This window comes from Balaenoptera musculus, chromosome 18 (assembly GCF_009873245.2).
Source record: "Balaenoptera musculus isolate JJ_BM4_2016_0621 chromosome 18, mBalMus1.pri.v3, whole genome shotgun sequence".
NCBI classification, from domain to species: Eukaryota; Metazoa; Chordata; class Mammalia; order Artiodactyla; family Balaenopteridae; genus Balaenoptera; species Balaenoptera musculus.
Genome location: NC_045802.1, coordinates 15,811,077 through 15,834,185, shown reverse-complemented (window position 1 = coordinate 15,834,185; position 23,109 = coordinate 15,811,077). Strand labels below are relative to the sequence as shown.

General features: G+C 35.4%; 1 protein-coding gene and 1 pseudogene across 5 annotated transcripts in view; one reads left to right on the top strand and one right to left on the bottom strand.

Annotated features, from left to right (window-relative positions):
* Window positions 1-23,109, top strand: part of LOC118883973 (phosphatidylinositol 3,4,5-trisphosphate 3-phosphatase TPTE2-like) — a 97,835-nt gene that overhangs the window by 34,899 nt on the left and 39,827 nt on the right. For 3 of the 5 annotated variants that reach the window (XM_036831166.1, XM_036831165.1, XM_036831169.1), the window contains 9 exons: window positions 408-461; window positions 1,373-1,408; window positions 2,121-2,186; window positions 11,318-11,368; window positions 12,545-12,706; window positions 14,314-14,433; window positions 15,920-16,019; window positions 16,183-16,246; window positions 17,039-17,103. In XM_036831166.1, coding sequence (XP_036687061.1) covers window positions 408-461; window positions 1,373-1,408; window positions 2,121-2,186; window positions 11,318-11,368; window positions 12,545-12,706; window positions 14,314-14,433; window positions 15,920-16,019; window positions 16,183-16,246; window positions 17,039-17,103 — 718 coding nt within the window. Of the gene's footprint in view, window positions 1-313; window positions 462-1,372; window positions 1,409-2,120; window positions 2,187-11,317; window positions 11,369-12,544; window positions 12,707-14,313; window positions 14,434-15,919; window positions 16,020-16,182; window positions 16,247-17,038; window positions 17,104-23,109 lie in introns of those variants that run through there. The other 2 variants (XM_036831167.1, XM_036831170.1) reach the window with 2 other exon arrangements.
* LOC118884374 lies at window positions 20,482-21,184 on the bottom strand (annotated as a pseudogene).

Sequence of the window (23,109 nt, the reverse complement as noted above, 5' to 3'; positions counted from 1 at the left end):
AGAGGGATGCTTCTTACTCATCTGTTTATCACTCTTAGATGCAGCCGAAACCCCTAGGGAAACTATCCAAATGGTTGTGTTTGAGGCTCTACTAAAATGGGCCAAGAAAGGAGAGAAACTTATTTTGCAAGGAGAAAGTTGTACTCCTGAAGGGGTTCTCAGGAGTCAAGAAATGTCTATAAACTTGATTCATGACATATTTTCCCCCCCAGGACTAAGATTTTCATTACAAATGTATAAAGCCTCACTTACAGGGGAAAATGAAATACCAGGTTTTAAATAACTGATTAGAATGTTATTTTTAGGACAACTAGGTTATAAATTGTAGAGCAATTGTAGCTAATGTGCATTTAAAAATAAGTCTAGGGAGACCTGACGTCTTACCATGTGCATTTATAATCCTTTAGCTATGACCAGAGCCAGGTGGAAAAAGTAACTTGTGTTGAACCCTTCGATGAAAGGTGAGATATAAATATATATAGATAGTGTAAGGGGGGATGTTGAGATTTGTGAAATTTATTCTGGGGAGCATCTACGGCAACACAGAGTTTCTTCCATGCTTTATCTAAGGGTTTTGTTTGTTTGTTTGTTTTGCCAGCCTCAATATGTTACTTTCTTTCTTTTTTGGATCTATTTGGGGGAAAAAAAAGAACAGGTCATAAAAGGGAGTGTTCTTACCCCTAGTCTGTTTGTTACCCTTAGTTAGGAGCAGCCGCTGTCTGATACTTCCCCTTAGGAAGGTATCAGATTGCCCATGCATGGGCCAAGAGAGGGCAGAATCATATTAGGAGTTAGGAGAAGGTCTCAGTGGATAGAGAGCAGAGGGGAACCCTCAGCAGAAAAAAATGGATCTGATAGACCCTGGATGTGTCCCTCACTTTCCAGAGCTCTGCCACCATGTGAGGCTGGTGCCCCAAACCCAAACCCACCATCACATTGGAGGGAGACCCTGCCTTGTCTTGACCCTGTCTGAAGGGCAGGAAAGACATCTATGATTCGTGAAGGGTTACTAGGTGGTGTAGGGACTTGAGAAGGCAGAAAATTATAGGGCAAGTGAGATGAGTACATACAAACTCAAGCTGAATTTGAAGTAAATTTAATCACAAAATGGTGTTACACTTGGGGATTAGGTTCAGGAGTAAAGAAATGTACCTAAATTTGATTACGTTTTCCCACAGGACTAAGATTTTTATTACCAATATATAAAGTTCATTTCTACAGAAAAATTAAATACCAGGTTTTAAATAACTGATTAGAATGTTATTTTTAGGGCAACTAAATTATAAATTGCAGAGTAATTATAGCTAAATTGCATTTAAAAATAAATCTTTAAGACACATGGAGTCTTACTATGTACATTTTAATCCTTTAGCCCTGACTCATGTGAATCGAGAGGCAGAGATGAAAGGTGAGATATAAATATAGAAAGAGGGGAAAAGGGAGGCTATTAAGATCTGTGAAATCCAATTAGTTATGGAGTCCTTGTCTCAGGCAGTTATTGAAACCTACTCAAGGAGAAAACAAGATATCCATAATATGTGAAAAGTAGGTGGTGCAGGGACCCAGGTTCCAAATAACTAACTGACGTATAATTTTTTTAGAGTTCAACCAGTTTATAAGTTCTAGAGCAAGTGTATCCAATTTCAGCCAAAAAAAGTGAAGTCATTTCGTGCTATGTACATTTTAAATCCTTCACAGTGACCCAAATAAATTGACATCAAAGGTCTTTGACTACTTTGATATATCTTGCCTTTTAATTATGGTGCCTTCCAAGGCTGCTGATATAATTTACTTGCATCAGTGCTATCTATATATTATTAATCTCTATCATTATAGAAAGAGTGAGACAGAGAGAGAGAAGCAGACACAGAGACAGAGACATAGGGAGAAACACAGAGAGAGAAAGATTTGCAAAATTCAGTCTTGGAAGTATCCATAGGAATACAGAGTTTTCTAGACAATGATTCTAAATTTCTTTCTGTAAGATTGGGTCATCCAGTGAGCTAAGTCATGGTTCCTTTAGATTTAAGGAATTCTTTTTCTTCAAATAAGTTTTTCACATCACTGTTCCATGTAGCAAATCTCTAATGATATATTTTTGCATTTGTTGGCGGTTAAAGTACGATGGAACAGCTGTCCAAGATCGATGATGGTGATGAAGACGTTGACTCTCTCAATTCACATTAGTAAGTCAGTTTGAAGTTCGGAGGGAGGGAGCTGTTGATGGATTTCTTATCTTTTAGAAGATGGGGCTCATGCTGAGGTGAAAAAAAAGAGCTATGGAAAGATAGCAAAATGTTTGGGAGGGAGGGTATACAATGAGTCTATTTGAATTTGCATATAAGTACCATACTTGAAAAAATATTTCCACATATTCACAAGTAAATGTTCTTCTAGTTTGAAAATGTGAAAATATCCTTAGTAGAGACTAATTTTATTACAAAGTTTCTTTCTAAACAGAGGATTGCAAATGCTGCTTGCTCTTCTCTTGTGTTCCTTTCTCATTTTTCTTGGATATGTTCTGATTCCTAGTTTTGTTGATTTTATCTGTGAGCAAATGGGACTGAGAGCAAAAGCAAACATGTTTTGCTGATTAAAGGCCTCTTAATGTCCGTTGGGATTTTATTAATTTTGTCTTGTTTCTGAGTAATCTCACGAGAGTACTTCCTATTGCACTGATCTGAAGGCATTTTTACCGGTACTCAATGACAAGGACACGATACATTCTTAAAATCACACACGTCTGACTCTCCCTCACCCAAACTACTATGTATAAAATAAGCATCAAGGATATATTGTACAGCACAGGGAAATATAGCCATTATTTTGTAATAACTTTAAATAGAATATAATCTATAAAATTATTGAATCGCTATGTTGTACACCCGAAACTAATATAATATTGTAAATCAATTGTACTTCAAAAAAAATCCCATGTGTCTGGACTGCAGAATTATTCATGCAGTTTTTCTTCTGCTACTCTCTTGGCCAGTTACTTAACCATTCACCAACTTGAATTAATGTTGGGGAGTGAGTATTGCTAACGAGGCAATGAATTGGTTACTGTTGTAATCTGTTGGTGTCTAGACAAAAACAACATGAAAAATAAAGGGGCGACTAATGAACACAAATAGTTCTTCAAATTACCCATGAATTTCCATTTTCTGTTTTTTCATCATGGGCCATCAATGAAGAGTTCACTCTGCTACTTAATTAAATGATATGTCTGCATATTAACTATATATTTTCTGCAATGAGGCTGCCCAGGGCAGGGGCAAAATTTGAATAGACTGAGCAAGGCAAGCATTTCCTTCTTCTTACAAAGAAGAAGTGTTAGTTTAGTTTTGTTTTTTAAATTACAAATGCTTATGGTATAGATTTGGGTGGCATTTCAATAGTCCCTGTGTGAGAGACACTGGTGTTTCAGACCAGGGGATGGTATTAGATTTGGAGTAAGACCTGGAATCTGTGCTTGGCTTTGGCATCTAATATGCACTGGACACTTGGCAAAATACTAAACTACTTTAAATTTTAGATCTTTTATCTGTAAACTGGTAATAATGCTATCTACAATATCTATCTACTGGGTGCTGGGTGTAGTATAATGAAAACCTAAAAATAAATGTGGAGTAATATGTACACACATATTAGTGTGATTTTAAATCTCTAAAGCACCATAAATAAATTTTATACTTAAAACCAAAAGTAAAGCAACAAAATTTCACTATTAGGAAAATCAGAAAATACAAACAAGCAATAAATCCTCCCATTAATAGGCATTCCTAATGTTTAATAGATGCCCTTCAAGGTTCTTTAGGCTTATACATTTTTTGTTTATGGATATGGTATCATACATTGTTTTAAAAATAACCTTATTACTTAGTGACATATCATGACTATATTTCCATGCATTTACATTTGCATTTACAACATTATATATTTTTTAATTTCAGATTTTTTATTGTTGCCTGAAGTTCTGCCTATATTTGACTTTATTGATTTTAAAATTTGCAACATTCCTTTTGATAGCTGTATAATATTTCATGGTATAGATGTTTAAATTGTCGTTCATTTAAATTGTCAGATATTTCTGGACATTTAAGCTGTGACTTATTACAAAAAATGATGAATAACTTTGAGACCAAACTTTTGTATATTTTATTTCTTTAAAATAAAAATTCTCAGAGGTGTAAATTCTGTGTCAAAAGGAACGTTTGTGAGGCTATTGATTTTGATACTTTCCACACCAAGATGCAGTGTACATTTCGTCCCCTTTCACGCTAGCCATTGCTCATCTTTTCAATGTTAGTAAATATGTTTGTTCTAATGCACATTTGACATTGTTTTTGTTTATACTTTTTTCCATAGAACTTGTATTTCATTGTTTGCAAACTACCTTTGCCCGTTTAAAATTGGGGTGTTTATCACTGCCACCGGATAGAAAAGTTAAATATATCCTTTTTATATCATAGGGCAAGTATTTTTTCCCAGGTTGCCTAGCTTTTCACTATATAGAAGTTTATAATCCTCATACAGTTGAGTACATCTGTCCTTTTCTTTATGATTTATGCCTTTAGTGTCAGAAAGTCTTTCTCTACCTAAGATTTTAATATATTCACCAAAATTCATCTATGTTTTGAATATATTTTCTACATTTAAATAAAACATCAGGATTTATTTTGTATTAAGGTATAAAATGTAGGACTCTAATTTTCTCCCACGTGACTACTTAGTTTTCCCAGCATCAAAGTTGCATCCCCCTCCATTGTCTTTACCCTAATTTAATGATCCTTATTGCATTTATCACCTTATAACTTACTACCTTATTTACTTATTTATTATATTTATGGTCTGCACGAGACAGAATTTAAACATCATGACGGAAGAAAATTTTGTCCATTTTTTTAACTGCTGTATCTCCAGTGCCTCAAACAGTGCCATGGCACATAGTAGGCACTCAGTGAGTTTGGTTGAATGAATGAACCCATTATTGAAAACATTTATATCTTGTTCAAAGATTTTAAAATCCATCTCTATTATGTTATGAATCTTTATACACTGGGTCTTTCCAGAATCTATTTTATTTAATCATTTTCTAGCCTTTTGATTTCAGCATGCTTTTCACACATTATGATATAATTTATAGTGAACTAAAACATTCTTAAAAACATAAGTTCCATCCTTTTCCTCTTCCCCTTTTGCTTTTGTTGTCTCAAATTACCCGTTTTTGTTTAGTTAGTTTGTTACCAAACTGTAGAGAGCTATAGTTATTTTTCTGCTTTCTTTTTTTCTCTCCCTTTAACCTTTATACTATAATAAAGTATTTAAAAACCTATCTTGGTAAAGAGTGGCAATTTTCTGGTTCTATTTATCACCTTGCTCAAAGTTTTGTGTATTCTTGTCCTTTTGTTTCTGATAGAAGAGTTCCTTTCAACATCTCTTGTAAGGCAGGTCTAGTGTTGATGAACTCCAGCTTTTGTTTGTCTGGGAAAGCATTTATTTCTCCTTCATATCTGAATGATAACTGTGTTATATAGAGTATTCTTGGGTGACAGTTTTTATCTTTCAGTATTTTGAGAATGTCATTCCACTCCCTCTTGGCCTGTAGGGTTTCTGCTGAGAAATCTGCTGATAGCCTAATAGTGGGGGTTCCCTGGTAGGTTACCATCTTTTTTGCCTTAGCTGATTTTAAAATTCTTTGTCATTCACTTTTAACAATTTTAATATTATGTGTCTTGGAGAAGGTCTTTTTGCATTGAGGTAATTAGGTGCTCTCTTAGCTTAATGGACTTGTATCTCCAGTTCCTTCCCCAAGTTTGGGATGTTCTCAGCTATTGTTTCTTTAAATAAACTCTCTGCTCCCTTTTCCCTCTCTTCTCCTTCTGGGATATGCACTATCCTAATGTTGCCCTTCCTGAAAGAGTCAGATAACTCTCTCAGGATTTCTTCCTTTTAAAAATCTTATTTCTCTTTCTTCTTCTACTTGTATCATTTCTAGATTGCTATCTTCCAGCTTGCTAATTCTCTCTTCCATATTGTCTGCTCTGTTTCCAATGCTTCTAATGTGTGTTCTTCATCTCATTTATTAAGTTCTTCAGCTCCAGAGTTTCTTTTTCATTCCTTTTTATTTATTTTAATTATTTTTTATTGATGTATAGTTGATTTACAATATTGTGTTAGTTTCTGCTGTACAGCAAAATGACTCAATTATACCTATACATATATAACCACTCTATTGAGTAGAGTTCCCTGTACTACACAGTAGGTTCTTATTAGTTATCTATTTTATATATAGTAGTATGTATATGTCAATCCCAGTCTCTCAATTGTTTCTTTTTAGAGTTTTAGTCTCTTTTGTAAAATATTCTTTCTGTTCATTCATTTTTATTCCTGGGCTCATTCAACTGCCTTTCTGAGTTTTCTTATATCTCATTGAGTTCATGGGCTGTGCCACTGCAGGTGGGGGAGTGGCAGTGAGGTTGTGGTCACCTCGGTGGCTGGAGGGACAGGATCCCAGGCCCCACTGTTGGTCAGTTACATATAGCCATGGGTGCTGGTGTGGTCTGGAGCCTGGAGTCGTGTGTGCTGCTTCCCCTGCTGCTACTGTGTTCTCTGAAGCTGTGGGCACAGCTGCTGTGGTCAGAGGGCCAGGATTGCAGGCACTGATTCCACTGTTCCCTCGTTGCATCTCTTCTAAGTGTTCCAATCCACCCGCCTTTAGATGTACAGATGTGTGGAGTCCTCTGGCAAACTGTTGTGTTGGACAGTGGCACCTTTGTTGAGTTGTGGATGTTTTATTGGTTGTAGATTGAAGGGGAGAGACAAAGGTAGTTTTTCACTCTGTCATGTTTCTGACATCACTGTGAATTTACCATATTTTCTTATCCATTCACCCATTGATGGACATTTGGATTATTTCCAGTTTTGGCCTGTTATGAGTAATGTGGCTATGAACATTTGTGTACAAGTTTTTTGTGTGGACACAACTTTCATTTATCTTTGGTTAGTGCCAAGGAATAGGATTGCTGATACTTATGGTAAAGTGTATGTTTAATTGTATAAGAAATAGTTTCCAAAATGGCAGTACAATTTCACATCTCTTCTTATCTTTAGGTTTTCATTTTCTTTCGTCAAGTTTTGTAATTTTCAGCATACAGATCCTGCACATATTTTGTTACTTTATAAAAAAGTATTTCATGGGTTTTGGTGCTAATATAAATGGTTCAGTTGCTTAAATTTCTACTTTTCAATCGTTCATTGCTAGTATATAGAAATATAATTGAATTTTGTATATTGACCTTTTATACAATAACTATTAAACTCACTTATTAGTTCTGTTAGCTTTTTTGTAGATTCCTTGGGATTTTCTAGGTAGGCAAGCATCTCATCTACAAATAGAGTTTTTTTTTTTTTTAAATGTGTTTAAGATTTATTTTTTATTTTTTTATTTTTAAAATTAATTAATTTATTTATTTTTGGCTGTGTTGGGTCTTCGTTTCTGTGCAAGGGCTTTCTCTAGTTGTGGCAAGTGGGGGCCACTCTTCATCGTGGTGCTCGGGCCTCAATAGTGAGAGTTTTATTTCTTCCTTTTCAATCTATAGGCCTTTTATTTCCATTTCTTGCTTTATTACATTGACTCCAGTATAATTTTGAGTGGAAGAAGTGTGAACTGACATCCTAGATGCCTAATCATTGGAAGAAAACATTCAGTCTCACCATTAAGATTGATATCAGCCATAGGTTTTGTTTGTTTGTTTGTTTGTTTTGGGGGGGCGTAAATGCCCCTTGTCAGGTTAAGGAAGTTCCCTTTTTCCCTAGTTCACTGAAAGTTTTTATCATAAATGGATGTTAAATTTTGTTTAAAAAATTTTTTGCCTCCATTGAGATTATCATATGTTTTATTTTCCTTAGTTTATTGACATGGCGAATTACGTTATTTTTAGAATGTTGAACCATCCTTGAATTCCTGGAACAAACACTAAGTGGTCATGAATTTAAAATATATATATACTGCTGGATTCAATTTATTAATGTTTTGTTAAGGATTTTTATAAATATATTTATGAGGGATATTGGTAATTTTCTTGTCAGGTAATGTCTTTACTGGTTTTGGTATCAGGGTAATGCTAATCTGCTAAAATGAGTTTGGAAGTAGTCCCTATTCTTCTGTTTTATGGAAGAATTTGTTTAGATTTATATCTTCCTTGAAGAATTAAGTAGAATTCTCCAGTGAAGTCACTTGGGCTTGGACTTTTTTGTTGTTGTTGGAAAGTTTTAAACTACAAGTTCAATTTCTCTACAAGATATATTACCTTTTAAACTATTCATGTTATCTATTTTTTCTTGAGCACATTTTAGTAGTTTGTGTCTTTCAAACAATATCTCCATTTAATCTGAGTTGTCATATGTGGCACCTTTAAAATTTCTATAGTGATAAAATGCAATTAAATATCTTGTATATTAGTACTCTCCCACTTCACTGGTTTTATTAAATCGTGGTCAGAAAATGTTGTCTGAATAATTTTTATATTTTAGAGTACCATTAAAGTTTTTTTATCTTCTTGTAGGATAAATTTCTTTTAAAATTTCATAGAAATGCTTTAAATATGTTTTCTCTGCACAATAGAAACTATATATATATATATATATATATATATAGTTTAAAAAATATATATATATATTTTTAAATGGATAGTATTTGACCAGGGACACTCAGATCTTATCCTTGCTACCAACACCCCACTCCAAAGGGAAGTATATCCCTGAGGACCAAGCCGGGCAAAGGACACTCCTGGGTACTTTGGAGGTTTCTCTCTAAGTCCCAGTAGAGAATCCTAATGAGCGAACTTAGGTTGGATTCAGATCTAAAGCTTGACTCTGCTCTCTTCAGCCTGAGTTTAATCTAGGAATATAGCCTTGTCTGTTATGGATAGTTTGGTGGGGGGGGACCCAGAGCCCTGGAGTGAGAGTAGGAAAACCAAAGAATCATCCCAGTGCCTTTAATGCTTTGAGTATGACCACATGCCTCCCTCCACCATCTGTGCAGAGAAATAAGTGTCCAATGGGAAAGATAGGACCTGCCCCCAATGCAGATCCCACCGCTGTTCAACATGGTCTTAATAGTATCTTATAGAGTCTGCCTTCTATCAGTATAAAATAAGTCTTGGTCATAGTTAATATTTTTGCTTTGAATTCAACTTTGATATTAATATTACAACTTTTAATGTTTTGAGATTTCACATTTGCATCTGATATCTTTGTCCATCTCTTTATTTTCAAACTATCATTTTAATTTAGTTTTTGTTCTTGTATACAGCATATAGTGCATTTAGTTTTTAAACTTATCTAAAAGTATTTGTCAGTATTTGATATGAGAGTAATGTGTTTGTATTTATTATCATTTCAGGTATGTTCGGTTTTATTTGCTATCATTTTACTTTGTTTTCTGTATTAAACACTTCCTTGATATTTTTTCTTTAAATTTTTTTAACATTATGCTATTAGTTGATTTGTTTTTATTTAAGTTTTAATAATATGAAAGTTATAAACCTATTTTTAGAAAACATAATTGTACCTTTGTTTCTCCATCAGTATCCAGTTTAAAACTGGACTTGTACCTGGGAAGACAGAAATGCAACATGCTTTTACTTCTCTCTTCTGAGAAACCTAAATTAATGTGGAAAAACCCTGCAAATTTAAATCCATACTATTATCGAGAATTTTGTTATTTATCTTTGCTTTTAGAATCATTTGTTTACATTTCCAGGTGCTACATTAACAATGATGATTTGGACTTAGTTCTGAATTTTTATGATTTTATTTCTTGACACCTTTTCTCTGTAAGCCATCTTCCTTATTCCTGCCTTCTTCATTTTTATTCCTTGCTCAGTTGGCTCAAGCACTTCTCTGAGTAATCATTTTTAGGAAGGTTACATGGTTGCACTGGGTGTTGGAGAGTGTATGTCTGTTGCTCCCACATATGAATAGTACTTTTTTTAAATGTATAATTATTGAGTTACTGTCCTTTCCCAGCAAACTCCACACACATTATTTGAAGCTGCATTTATATAGCACACTCTTTGTTAAAAAAAATCTCAATTCTATATTTACTTGGGGTAGTTTTGGGAGGCACTGAAAGTGATAGTAGAGCCTAAAGCCACCCCAAGCCATCCTTTTTTGCCCCAATGATTCTGTCGGGCATGGTTCTGTAAATTCACTTTGTCAAGTAAGTTCTGATTTGTTGTAACATTTCTTTGCTACCCAGAGATCTGATAGTCTGTCTGGGATCAGAAAGGGCTTGTATTAAGAGAATGGCAACCTCAGGGGAGGTTCACCTCTTTTGGCCAATCAGATCCCCGTCCGCATCAACCTTTGCTCGCTAAGCCTGGGCAGAGGTAGTGGGTGCAGATGGAGAAGGGAGAAATTAGAGGGGGTGGGGAGATCTTACAGCTCAGCTTAGCCCAACAGTATCCATCTGTGGCCTGTTCCATTTGGCAGTGCCCCAGTTCTATTCGGCATCTATCCTCCCCCTTCTCCAGTCTTGGGCACAGTCTGTGAGCATTGCTTTGGGATCAAATCCCACTTGGGGTGGAATTTGGGTCACGTGTTGGAGGCTTCAGCAGGGCAAGAAATTGCTCCTCAATGACTACCTTGTCTCCAGCCATAGGGTAAAATGAGGCACAACTGCTGGCGCTATAAAACCGTCTCCTCCTACTACTAATGGGAGGAGCCCAGCCTCCAGGGTGTTTCTCCTTTGAAATGTATCTTACTAACATTCCTCACCCCCAAAGTGCACTTCCCACCCCAGCTGTGAGTCTCATTAATGTTTAACTGTCTTATTCATGGGGTGACTTGTTTCAAGAAATGAATATTACAAGACAAGAGCTTCCCTGAAGTCCCTTATTCTATTGTTGTAGAACAGGTTTGGCCATAGTTTGATGACTTGCCCAGGACCCCACAGCTCACTCATGGGAGAGCTGGAACACACATCTCTTCTACCATTCCCTTCTGTCTCCACACTCTGTTGCTTTAGTTGATGACCCCAAGCTTAATCTTACCATTAACTTGGGATTAGGGCTTTACAGTCAAGGGAAAGGTTAGTGTTTTTTTCACATATATTCTACATAGGAAAGAAAGAAAAAAAAAGAATCAGGTGAAATTTTTACAGTTATTAGTAAAAAGCATTTTGTTAGGCAACTTCTGGAGACTTTAAAAATTATATTTATAAAGGCCTTTGTTGGTTAAATTCATACTATATGTTAGGAAAAATCTGATACACTTGAAAGCTCTTAAGTTTTATTTTTACTTCTTTTTGCAGCAGCAAGATTAAGAGAATTGTGTACTTGATTGTATCATCCTTCACTTTCAGGTATGTGAGACTCTAGAAAAGGAGGTAATTAAGTATGTATTAATTTAATATCAATATTTTTTAATGGCAAAGGATCTGGGAGGGAACAAAAAGCATTTCCACTGTCAGTATGTCGCTAAATAACCTTTGTACCCCGTTTAATGCAATCTAATTTATCTTGGAGTTTTAATTGAAGCTGAACATTAAGAATTGCAAAGAAATGGCATGTACCGAGTCTAATAGCAACATATTAACATGCTTTTTTTTTTTTTACCTGTAAAAGTAAAAATAATGAAACATGCATTTCAAAATTCTATAGCTATAAGGAAAGTGTTTTAGTAAATACCTTATTCACCTAGAATTATTCCTTAATTCTGGAAACATTTTACTTAGATCTTTCTTCTCTACATGATAGTAAGATTTCATACTATGTTACAGATTCACACAATATACTTGCTTCCTTTTAAATTGATAATATTTTAATTTGCATTGCAATTGTGAAAAAGTGCTTTAAGATTAATTTATCTTCATAGATTATACAAATAGTATAATCAACTTATAGAGAATGTGTTTAGCATATATAAGAAAAGGGCTTAAGAGTTACTTTAGAGTTCAATTATGTATGTATTCATGGAACTGAATTCCTTCTTATGTGCCCAGAACTGTGCCAGAACCATCCATTGATATGTAATCTTATATTTGTTGATAATCTCACTGATAAGAAGCCTTACTGGTCAAAGTAGTCTTTTAAGGGCTTATGTTAGTCATGCTTTCACTTGGTTTTTATTACTAAATTCTTTAAAAATATCAAGATTAATGAGGTTTAATTTATTGTGGGAAATTGATAGAAGACCCTTCTAAAATTCTTAAATTTTAAGAAGAGTTTACAAGTGGAAACATGTAATTTTAATGTAGTTTGCCTATTCTGTCTTGGAGCGTTGGTCTGATGTGTCTTAATATAAAAGGGCATGATATCATGAAGTGGTTTAGTCGGAAATTTATTTCCCTAACAACTGCTTCTATTGGGTGAAAGCAGAGTAATTTATGTTCAGATTCTAAGAGCAGTTCTCCCTACCACTGAACAGTTTAATCCAAAATAATGACATTTTGATATCAGATCATTGGGCTGAAGTTAGTCTACCTATAGGGGTGAAAACCACTTTATCCTTATTTGGTTTATTTATTTGTTTGTTGTAGAATATTTGGAATTTTGCTGATCTTTGTGGATGTGTCCCTCATCATTACAGACATAGTTGTCTCTGATAGCACGATGTATATTCCTTTGGAATATCATTCAGTTTCTTTAGCTATTGCTTTATTTTTTTTCATGGATGTTTTTCTTCGAGTATTTATAGAAGGGTAAGTTTGATTAATTTTTTAAAAGCACATAGAACTATTTCGTACTGCTATGAGAAGCATCCCAAGTAATTACCAGGTCAACCCAACTAAATATGCCCCTCTTTATCAGAATAATTCTCCTCGAAGGTATACTCCACAAGAGAAACAACAATCCAAATCCCAATTTCTATCAGATTGAGCTTTAATATTACTATTACAACTGGCACTCTAGTCTCCAAACCATGTATTCTAGATGGTTCCTTCAACAGGTAAAGCTTAAAGGCTTTGCAAAATGGGGCCAGGCAGCTAATATGTCTACATGCACCTTATTAAGGGGAATATGTATGTGAAGTATAAATATTGATATTTTTATTGAGTTCAATGTAAATAAAAGCTGACAGTATATTAAATACTAGATAATAGATCATGAGCAAACCCTACCTCAGTTAAAATAAAAATTTGTGGTACTTCCCTGGTGGTCCAATGGTTAGGACTCCATGCCTCCACTGCAGGGGGCGTGAGTTCGATCCCTGGTCGGGGAACTAAGATCCTGCAAGCTGCACGGCCAAAAAATTTTTTTAAAAATGAGAAATTTAAAAATAAATGAACAAAAACTTGTGTTAAGCTCTATGGGAGAGCTGAATCCCATCAGGGAGGCTTGGTAGTGAGGCAGCAGCTGATCTTCTTGGCTGCTGGCTCCCCGAGAAGGTGGGTGGAGGGAGCTGCAGCCTTGGAGCTGGACTGCTGTGGAGTCAGGGACTAAATTCCCCAGCCTCACTTCATCCAGAGCATTTCGGAACATGCTTGTCTCCTTCCTGGCTGAATCTCTGTCCTCATGCCTCTGAGCTAAGGACAGTTGCCCACTCCCAGGTTACTCGGAGCCTAAAGGGGCTACCCCAGGATTAGAAGAAGCTTTCCCCGGAGCCCCAGTGCCCATGGCTGAAGGAGCTAGTGTTGAGGAGGAGGTGCCGGGGCTGGAAGTTCAGCTTTGCACAGAGGAGGCCACACCAGGTCACTGGGATTCCACTGTGAGCGCAAAACCAGGTGATGAGTTTGCAGGCCAAAGTGGTGGACCCGTCTTGCTCTCACAAGCTCCTTTCATGCACTTCTCACAGCCCGTTTCTCTAGGGCTGTGACATGTTCAGCTTCCATTGTCTGATAGCATGGCTCACCATCCCATCTCTCTCTCCCACCTGTGTGAAGGCAATGCTTGCCTCTTGTTCAATGGTTTGGTTATACCTCTTACTATACTTATGGTTATACTTGCCATATTGATGCTTTTGTCCTATATAAGTATAAAATGAGCATGAATATTTTTTTCCTTAATCTAGTCTAGTAAATGCACTTTAAATCATTCATCAAAGCAGAATTCCTTTTTTAAAAAAATATTTATTTTGGCTGCGCTGGTTCTTAGTTGCGGCATGCACGCGGGATCTAGTTCCCCGACCAGGGATCTAACCCCAGGCTCCCTACATCGGGAGCGCAGAGTCTTACCCACTGGACCACCAGGGAAATCCCAAACCAGAAATCTTAAGGGGGATGAGTCAAATAATTTGTGCTCTTAAAATATCCCTCTCTCTTCTTTGGGGAAGCATAAACTTATATATTTTTTTGTTTTTTTATTACAGGGTACGACCGTATTTTTCTGATATAGTTAACTCCTTAGATGCTGCCATTATTGTGGTGACTCTACTGGTCAATATCGCTTATATTTTCTATGACTTTAAGGTTCTTAAAGATTTCCCCAAGTAAGAAACATATGCTTCCCTTCTCTTAAAGTTTTTCTTTCTTAAAAAATATTTTCCGTGGCTTTCATTTTGTGTAATCTTTTTAACTCTGAATGTGCTAATTCTGTGCTAGATAAGCTGCTTGAAAATGAAACGTTGAGATAAATTTCCACATATCTGGAAACTAAAGAATGGTGGTGTTTAGGGACCAGTGAAGGGTGTCCACGCTGAGTACCTTTAGTTGAATGAAGAAGATGGCGTCCCCAAAGAAGAAACTGGGGACTTGCCTCTTGTCCTAACTTGAACTTCTCTACATTTTGAAATTCCCACTAAATTCCCACTTGCGCTTCAACCACAAATTTCTTACACGTGAAATTCCTGGGTTTTTCCTATAACCAAGAGAGTACTGGTTTGAGTTGATGAAAAATTTGAGCGACTCCAATGATGATTCTCTAAAAAGGAACAAATGGAAGAGAAAACGAGGTGACATGGGTAGAAACACAGAGGTAGAATTTTTGCAGTGTAGTTCACATGATGAAAGCTGAGGCAAAGTTAGAACTGTTAGGGATCAAACAAAAATGTGTATGAGAGACCGATGGCTTCTTTTCTTTCTCCTCCTCTTTCTACTGTGGCAGTGAGAAAAAGAAGAGCAGAAGTGTTCTAGGATGTAGCTGTTGGGTGGCTCACTAGGCTTATTCCTTAGTCAGATAGCTTGCCGCTTCCTGCACCCCAGCTTCTCAGGACTTTCACTCAGGTCCCAACAAAACTTGATGTGATAAGCTTTTGGAGTTTTTGAAAATAACCAAAACCAGTATGGTCTTCAGACAGGCAACCTCAGCATCACCGAAGAGCTTGTCAGAAATACAAGAAGAAAAACACCTCAGGGCCCACTCTAGACCTACTGAATCGGTATGCACACTCAAGCTAGAGAAGCACTAGCCCAAACCATCAGTTCTTTGCCATCGTGTTTCTTCCTGATGGTAGGAGACACACTTGGGAAGAAACTCATCTGCTACCTGCCTGATGTGTGTTCACAGCTCTAGTGAACCCCTGTTACTCACGGGAGTTAACAGAGGGGAATAAGAATTCTGTTTTGATGAGAAGAAGATTGAAAAATGCTTGTCTTAAACCACAGAAGTTAAATCCACAAATTCTGAGAGTCTACCATATGACTTGTTCTTTAAACCAGAGTTTTTCAACACCAGCGCTACTGATATTTTGGACCAGATCGATTTTTAGGAAGGGAGCTGTCCTGTGCATCGGTACTGAGCAGCACCCCTCTACCCACTAGATGCAAGTAGCAGCCCCTCACAGGCGGTTGTGACAGCCAAAAATGTCCCTGGACATTGCCAAATATGCCCGGGGTGGGTGGGGTGGGTGGGAGGCTTGGGCCAGGGGGGCGTGTGCAAAACTGCCCCTGGTTAAGAACCACTGCTCTAAACTTAGTCCATACTGACAAAATCCTCTGTTTCTAAAGCAAAAATGAATCTTTTAAATTTATTGTTAGATTGACAATGATTTTACGACCTCTACGACTTATCATTCTGATAAGAGTTTTTCATCTGGCTCATCAAAAAAGACATCTTGAAATGCTGACCAGGAGGATGGTAAGTGGGCAAAATATGTTTCATGATTCAGAAAAAATGTTTGTGTTTCAGGAAATACTGGCAAGGGTTGTAGATATCTATATATTGTTCTTTTTTTTTTTTTTTTGTTCTTTTTTTATGTTGATTTATGTTTTACAAATGAATGACTGTTTTAAACCCTCAGGTTTCAGGAAACAAACGGCGATACAAGAAGGACGGATTTGACTTAGACCTCACTTACGTTACTGGTTTGTGAAGTTTCTCTCTTGATTTGCCTATATTAACATCACATTTTTCTTGTGTGTGAGTAAGTAATTGTATGCTGATTTTGTTCTTTCCCTGTCTGAGGCATGTTCTTTCAAAGCATTTTTTATCCGTGAAGACATATGCCACTATGATAGTGTGATGTATTTGGAGTTTAACCCTGAAAATGGAAAAATCTTAAATTTCCTCTCAATTCAGGGCTACTTGCTTATAGTATAGGAAGTTGAATGGATTTTCAGCTGACTCCATTCGTTTGGTTTAGAATTTATTGAGTTCTAGTAGGTATCCTCGGTCCCAAGGATTTCAGAGAGACCTGTTCTCTTCCTAGAACCCTAGAGATGAGGTCATTGCTTTGTAGGTCTCAGGTTTCTGAGTCAGGGGGGACGCTGGAAAGCACCCTAGGAGTTCCCAACATTGCTGGAGCCAAGATCTCTCATTTTTCTTTGGTGTTTAAATAAGAAATAAATTCCCACCACAGGGGGCCCCCCAGACTAAAGTCAACGCAAATCTGTTGCATAAGGCTGGAACCAGTTGAGACTTGGGAACACTGAATGTAATGGTCAAAATAGTGGACAGTTTAATATCCAGTATTGGATATTAAATACTGGATTAGTTAGCTAACTAGGGTTAGTTAGGGTTAGGGTTAGTTTTTTTCCTGTCATTCTCAATCCTGAAAGTTCTTTTCTATGAAAACAGTCTGATTATATGTAAGTCGAGTTCTCATATATTGTTTCACATCTATAACATTTGTTAATAGTGACTGTTTTGACTTCCAGAGCGTATTATTGCCATGTCATTCCCATCTTCTGGAAAGCAGTCTTTCTATAGGAATCCCATTAAGGTAAGAGTTTTTATCTAACAAATGCTCACATTTCTCAGTAAACATAGACTGTGGAATTGTACGATAATGTTGGCCCAGAGATGACAGTGTTCTCCTAAAAATTTACTCCTTCAGGTAAAAAATTATCATGGATTGCTGTCAATTACCTTTCGCTCTGTGATGAACCACCCGCAAACTTAAATGACTTGTAACAGCAAACATTTACTTTGCTCGTGATAATGTGGTTTGTGAATCTGAGTTGGGCTTAACTGATCAGGGACACGCTTAGCTAATTTCAGCAGAGCTAACTCATGCATCTGTGGGCAGCAACTGGGCATCTGAGGGTTGGCTGGTCTAAAATGGCATTGCTGGATGGCTCCAAGTGATGTCTCATTCTGTAACAGGCTAGCTCAGGCTTGTTCACATAAGGCAGTGGCAAGGACCTCACTAGCGTCAAGCAGAAGAATGCAGAGGCCCTGGCTCTCAACTAGTATAATGTGGCTTCTACCTCATTCTATTGGACAAGCAAACTACAAACCCAGTTCAGATTCAAGCAGACAACAGATGCCGTCTCTGGAAGGCAGGAATTGTGGTGAATTGTGGCTGTTTTTTATGGTCTATCATAGGGAAGAAGATTGAGAATTCTTTAACTAAAATGTATATTCTTAGATTGAGATCCTAAATTACAGTGGATACATACTGCTTTAGGTTCTGTAGATTAAATAAAGTTCAAACATCAAGTGATGCTTACTATGAAATGCCAGTTAAAAGTCATTGTTTAAGAAGTTTGCATATGTGTGTGGGTGTGTATACATTAGTGTAATTTACAGTATTTGTTATATCTCAATAAAACTGTAATTATGTATATGTGTGTATGTCTATACATAAGTATGTGTATATATAATTATACTTTGAGGCACAAAAATTACTGTAAATTGTGCTAATCTCATGTATATCTTGATAAAATTATATATAGGTATATATACAGCCAACACCCCTATCAAAATATAGAACATTTCTTGCTTTTTTTCAGTCAATACCCCAACACACTGCAGGTAATTACTATTCTCACTTGTGTCACAACAGATTAGTTCTACTTTTTCTTGAATTTCACATAAATGGAATCATAGACTACATCTTCTGTGACCAGCTTTTTATGCTTAAAATGAATTCTGTGGGATTTATCCAATATTGTTGGGTGTACAGTAGTTCTTTCTAAATAGTATAAAATAATATTTATTGCTTCTAGAATACTGATTGAAAGCTCAAGCATTCAGTTTACTTACAGAAATTATACAATTATACATTGCTTCACAAAGGCAGCAAACACATTACACTCTAAAAAGTCTACTTTACAGAAAATTAAAAATTCTAAATATCAAAAGGTACATCTGAAGAAACAAGTATAAATTTGGCAGCCAGTAATTTTGACAGGAAGTTGTACAGCTTGCATGACTTTAAATCTGTGAATATGACCTTCAGTCATTTAGCTCAAGTTCATCATTAATTATTAATTTTTCCAGTATAATTGTGTTTCATACCATTGACATTTGCATACTTTAGAATATGTTAGAAAGAAATGTGTAGTATTCACAAATGTTCAGAAAAGCAAGCAAAAGTTGTGTGAATCTGCCCAGTTCTTCTGAGATGGTCTCACATCAGCTTCATAAGTGTATTCAATCCTACAAAATAGTAAGCTAATGTTTGAACACAATTTCCAAGATAAAGCACATTTTCTCACAAATAGTGAAGTCTTTTTCTCAAGCACCACAAAAGTATACAAAAGAATTTTAGTTTGAACAGATCTGTCAGAACGTGTTTAACCTGATATTTCAACAGACTTAAAGTTTCCATGCTTTCACAAGGACCAGATTTTTAATTACTTAGAGGAGAAAGAAACGGCCTTGAAAGATGTGGACTCGATCATTACCAATAGAAAAAGTATCCAATGCATATCTTATAGAAACAGAAAAATAGAACATTTCCCCTCTCAGAATAATGTGTATATAATTATATGTAATATATATTATATATACTATACTATATAGCATATATTAGATAATGTATAGTTGTACATGTAATTATATAATATATAACACATTTCCTTCTTAAAATAGTGTATATTTAAATAAAATGTATATTATAATATATATTAAATATATATTAATATATAATGTATAATATATAAAATTAGTATATAGTAAATGTAATATATATCATGTTATATAATTATGTTATATATAACTGCATATAAATTTTATATAGTATAACTATATATTATCCTATTTATAAATATATATTACATATATATCTTATCTCTTATAGAAACAGAAAAACATAACATTTCCGCCTTAGAGTAATACATGTATACTTATAGATAATATATATTATACAGAATAATATATAATTACATGTATAAATTATATATTATATGTATAATATATGTCTTATATAACATGTAAATATATTATTCCATTTATAAATATATAATATAAACTCATCTCTTATAGAAACAGAAAAATATAACATTTCCCCCTTTATAATATATTTATATATAATTATGTTATTATATATAATTATATAATGTATAAATTATATAACTATATTACATATCATATAATTTTATAACAATATATAAGTATGCATATATTATGAATATATTAACATCATAAATATATAATACTGTAAGTATATAGATATGTAACTTATATAAATTTATAATTTATATATTATATAATTATATAATTTATATTTTGTATAAATGATATGTAAATTACAATTTATATATCATTTATACGGTATATAATTCTGTTATATATATTTGTATATAATGTTATATATGTTATATTACTTTATTTTATATTATATGATATGTATTATATTACATATGTTATATCATATAACATATATAACATTATAAAATATGTTACACATAAATATGCATATATTATTCTAAGGGAGCAAATTTTTAATTTTTCTGTTTCTGTAAAAGATGAACATATATGTAATTTATATTTATAAATATAAATAATATAACTATCATGAAACCCTTTAATTCATATGGTAAATGTTGAAACTATGACCAAAATATGAAGACTGCCAGAGCTGTTAGAAAAAGACTAGAAGCCTTTTCACATATGTATAATCTAAGCATGATACTCTCCAAAAAAAGAAAAGGAATTGTAATTATTACCTTCCAGTTTGAAAACTTTAATTCTAAATTAAAAAAAAAATCTATACACAAGCCACTGATTTAACCAGATCCTCCCCCGCCCCCCCCAAAAAAGTGTTTAGTAAGCAGGACCCAGAAGAGCTGATATTCACAGTTCCTACAAGAACAACTCTTTCAGGGTTTACCCCATGAAGTACTTTATTTTACAACCATCTTCTCGTGCAAAACTAAAGGTCCATTTGATTACACAGAAATTTCATACAGTGTAAAACTAGAACTGAGTGTGAAATACTGCATGTAAGTATTTCTAAATAGTCTTGTTCCATCAGTTCATCAGTGACTTCTGTGGCTTTATAGTCATTTTCTGTGGAAGATTCTGAGAGAATCTCTCCAGTTCGACTGGAATTGGAGCCTCCTAATTCTTCTGTTTCATGGCAGTTGGAATCCTACTTGCAGGGCCTCTGTTTTCACTATCTTCAGAATGTAAATCTGTCTCATCCTGAGACAGATGAGATTCCTCTATTTGATTATTTTCCACAGAATTCTCTTCATTTATAGTTAAGGCATCATCAGATTCTTTCTCTTGAATTTTTTTTTTTCTGGAATCATTTCTGTTGTTAAAGACACTTTTCCTCTTCATCCTCTTCTCTTTGTCTTTATTCTTCGATGAAGCTGGTTCTTCTGTTTCTTCTGTCATAACTGAAGAAATGTGACTAGAAGTTGTTTGGTCATCTCTGACTTCACCTTTTTTGTCAAACTTGAGTTTTTTAACCTCATGTCCCCCAGCTCCCAGAGCATATTCATTTGGATGTTTATTTTCTATACGGCTCACTGAGGAACTCCTGATCCAGATGTCAGAGTCACTGTGAATTTTGTCCTCATCATGCTGTAAGTTTGTAAAGACTCTTTGCTCCCTGTGCTCTGAGGCAAACCATTCCTTCCTTCCTTCCTTCCTTCCTTCCTTCCTTCCTTCCTTCCTTCCTTCCTTCCTTCCTTCCTCCCTCCCTCCCTCCCTCCCTCCCTCCCTCCCTCCCTCCCTCCCTCCCTTCCTTCCTTCCTTCCTTCCTCTCTCTCCCTCCCTCCATCTCTCTCCCTCCCTCCTTCCCTTCCTTCCTTCCTTCCTTGTTCTCTCCCTTCCTCTCTCTCTCCCCCCCCATTCTCTCTCTCTCTTTCTTATTGTATAAGTTGCAGGAGTACAGCATTAAAATTCAGCATCTGTATACACTACAAAGTGATCACCAGGACAAGTCTAGCTGCCGTCTATCACCATACAGTTGACCCTCTACCTATTTCAGCCACACCCCAAACCCCTTCCCCTCTGGTAACCAGTAATCTGTTCTCTGTATCTGTGTTTGGTTTTGTTCGCTTTTGTTTGTTCATTTATGTTTTTAGATTTCACATATGAGTGAAATTGTACGGTGTTTGTCTTTCTCTGCCTGACAATTTCACTTAGCATAATACTTTCAAGGTCCATCCATGTTGTTGCAAATGGCAGGACTTCATTCTTTTATGGTTGAGTAGTATTCATTGTGTGTGTGTGTGTGTGTGTGTGCGCATGCACGCACACGTGTATTTATCACATCTTTATCTATTAATTCATCAGTGGACATTTGGGTTGTTTCCATATCTTGGCTGTTGTTAATAATGCTGCAGTGAATATAGGGGTGCATATATCTTTTAGAATTATAGTGTTTTTTTGTGTTCTTTGGCTAAATACCCAGAAGTGGAATAGCTGGGATCATATGGTAGTTCTAGTCTTAATTTTGGGGGTAATCTCCATGCTGTTTTCCATAGTGGCTGCTCCAATTTACAGTCCCACCAACAGTGTTTGAGGGTTCCCTTTTCTCCACATCCTCTCCAACATTTGTTATTTCTTACCTTTTTGATAATAGCCATTCTAATAGGCGTGAAGTGATATCTTACTGTGGTTTTGATGTGCATTTTCCCCTAATGATTAGTGATGCTGAACATCTTTTCTTGTGTCCATTGGCCATCTGTATATCTTCTTTGGAAAGTTGTCTATTCAGGTCCTCTACCCATTTTTTAATTGGGTTGTTTTTTTGTTCTTAAGTTGTATAGTTCATGTATTTTGGATATTAACCCCTTATTGGATATATAAATTGCAAATATTTTCACCCATTCACTAGGTTGCCTTTTCGTTTTGATCATGGTTTTTATCACCATGCAGAAGCTTTTTAGTTTGATGTAGTCCCATTTGTTTACATTGGCTTTTGTTTCCCTTGCCTTTGGAGTCAGATCCACAAAAACATCGCTAAGGCCAATGTCAATGAAATTACCAGCTATGTTTTCTTCTAGGAATTTTATGTTTTCACATCTTACATTCAAGTCTTTAATCCTTTTTGAGTTAATTTTTGTGTATGGAGTGACATAGTGTTATAGTTTCATTCTTTTGCATGTGGCTGTCCAGTTTTCCCAACACCATATATTAAAGAGACTATCCTTTCTGTATGTTCTTTGCTCCTTTATCATAAATTAATTATCCATATATGTGTGAGTTTTTTCTGGGCCCTCAATTCTGTTCCATTGATCTATGTGTTTGTTTTTGTGCCCGTACCCTACTGTTCTGATGACTTCAGCTTTGTATCAATAGTATAGTTTAAAATCAGGGAGCATGATAACTCCAGCTTTGTTCTTTCTGAAGATTGGCTATTCAGGATCTTTTGTGGTTCCATGCAAATTTTAGAACAAATTACAATTTTCTTAAAGCTTGTTAACCACCTAACTTCCTCCTCTGGTAGCTTTAAACAATGTGTATTTACAGTAGAGGATAATCAGAGTAGTCATTCACAACTTTTGTGGGCTATTTGAAAACCATCAGTGGGTTAGACATGACT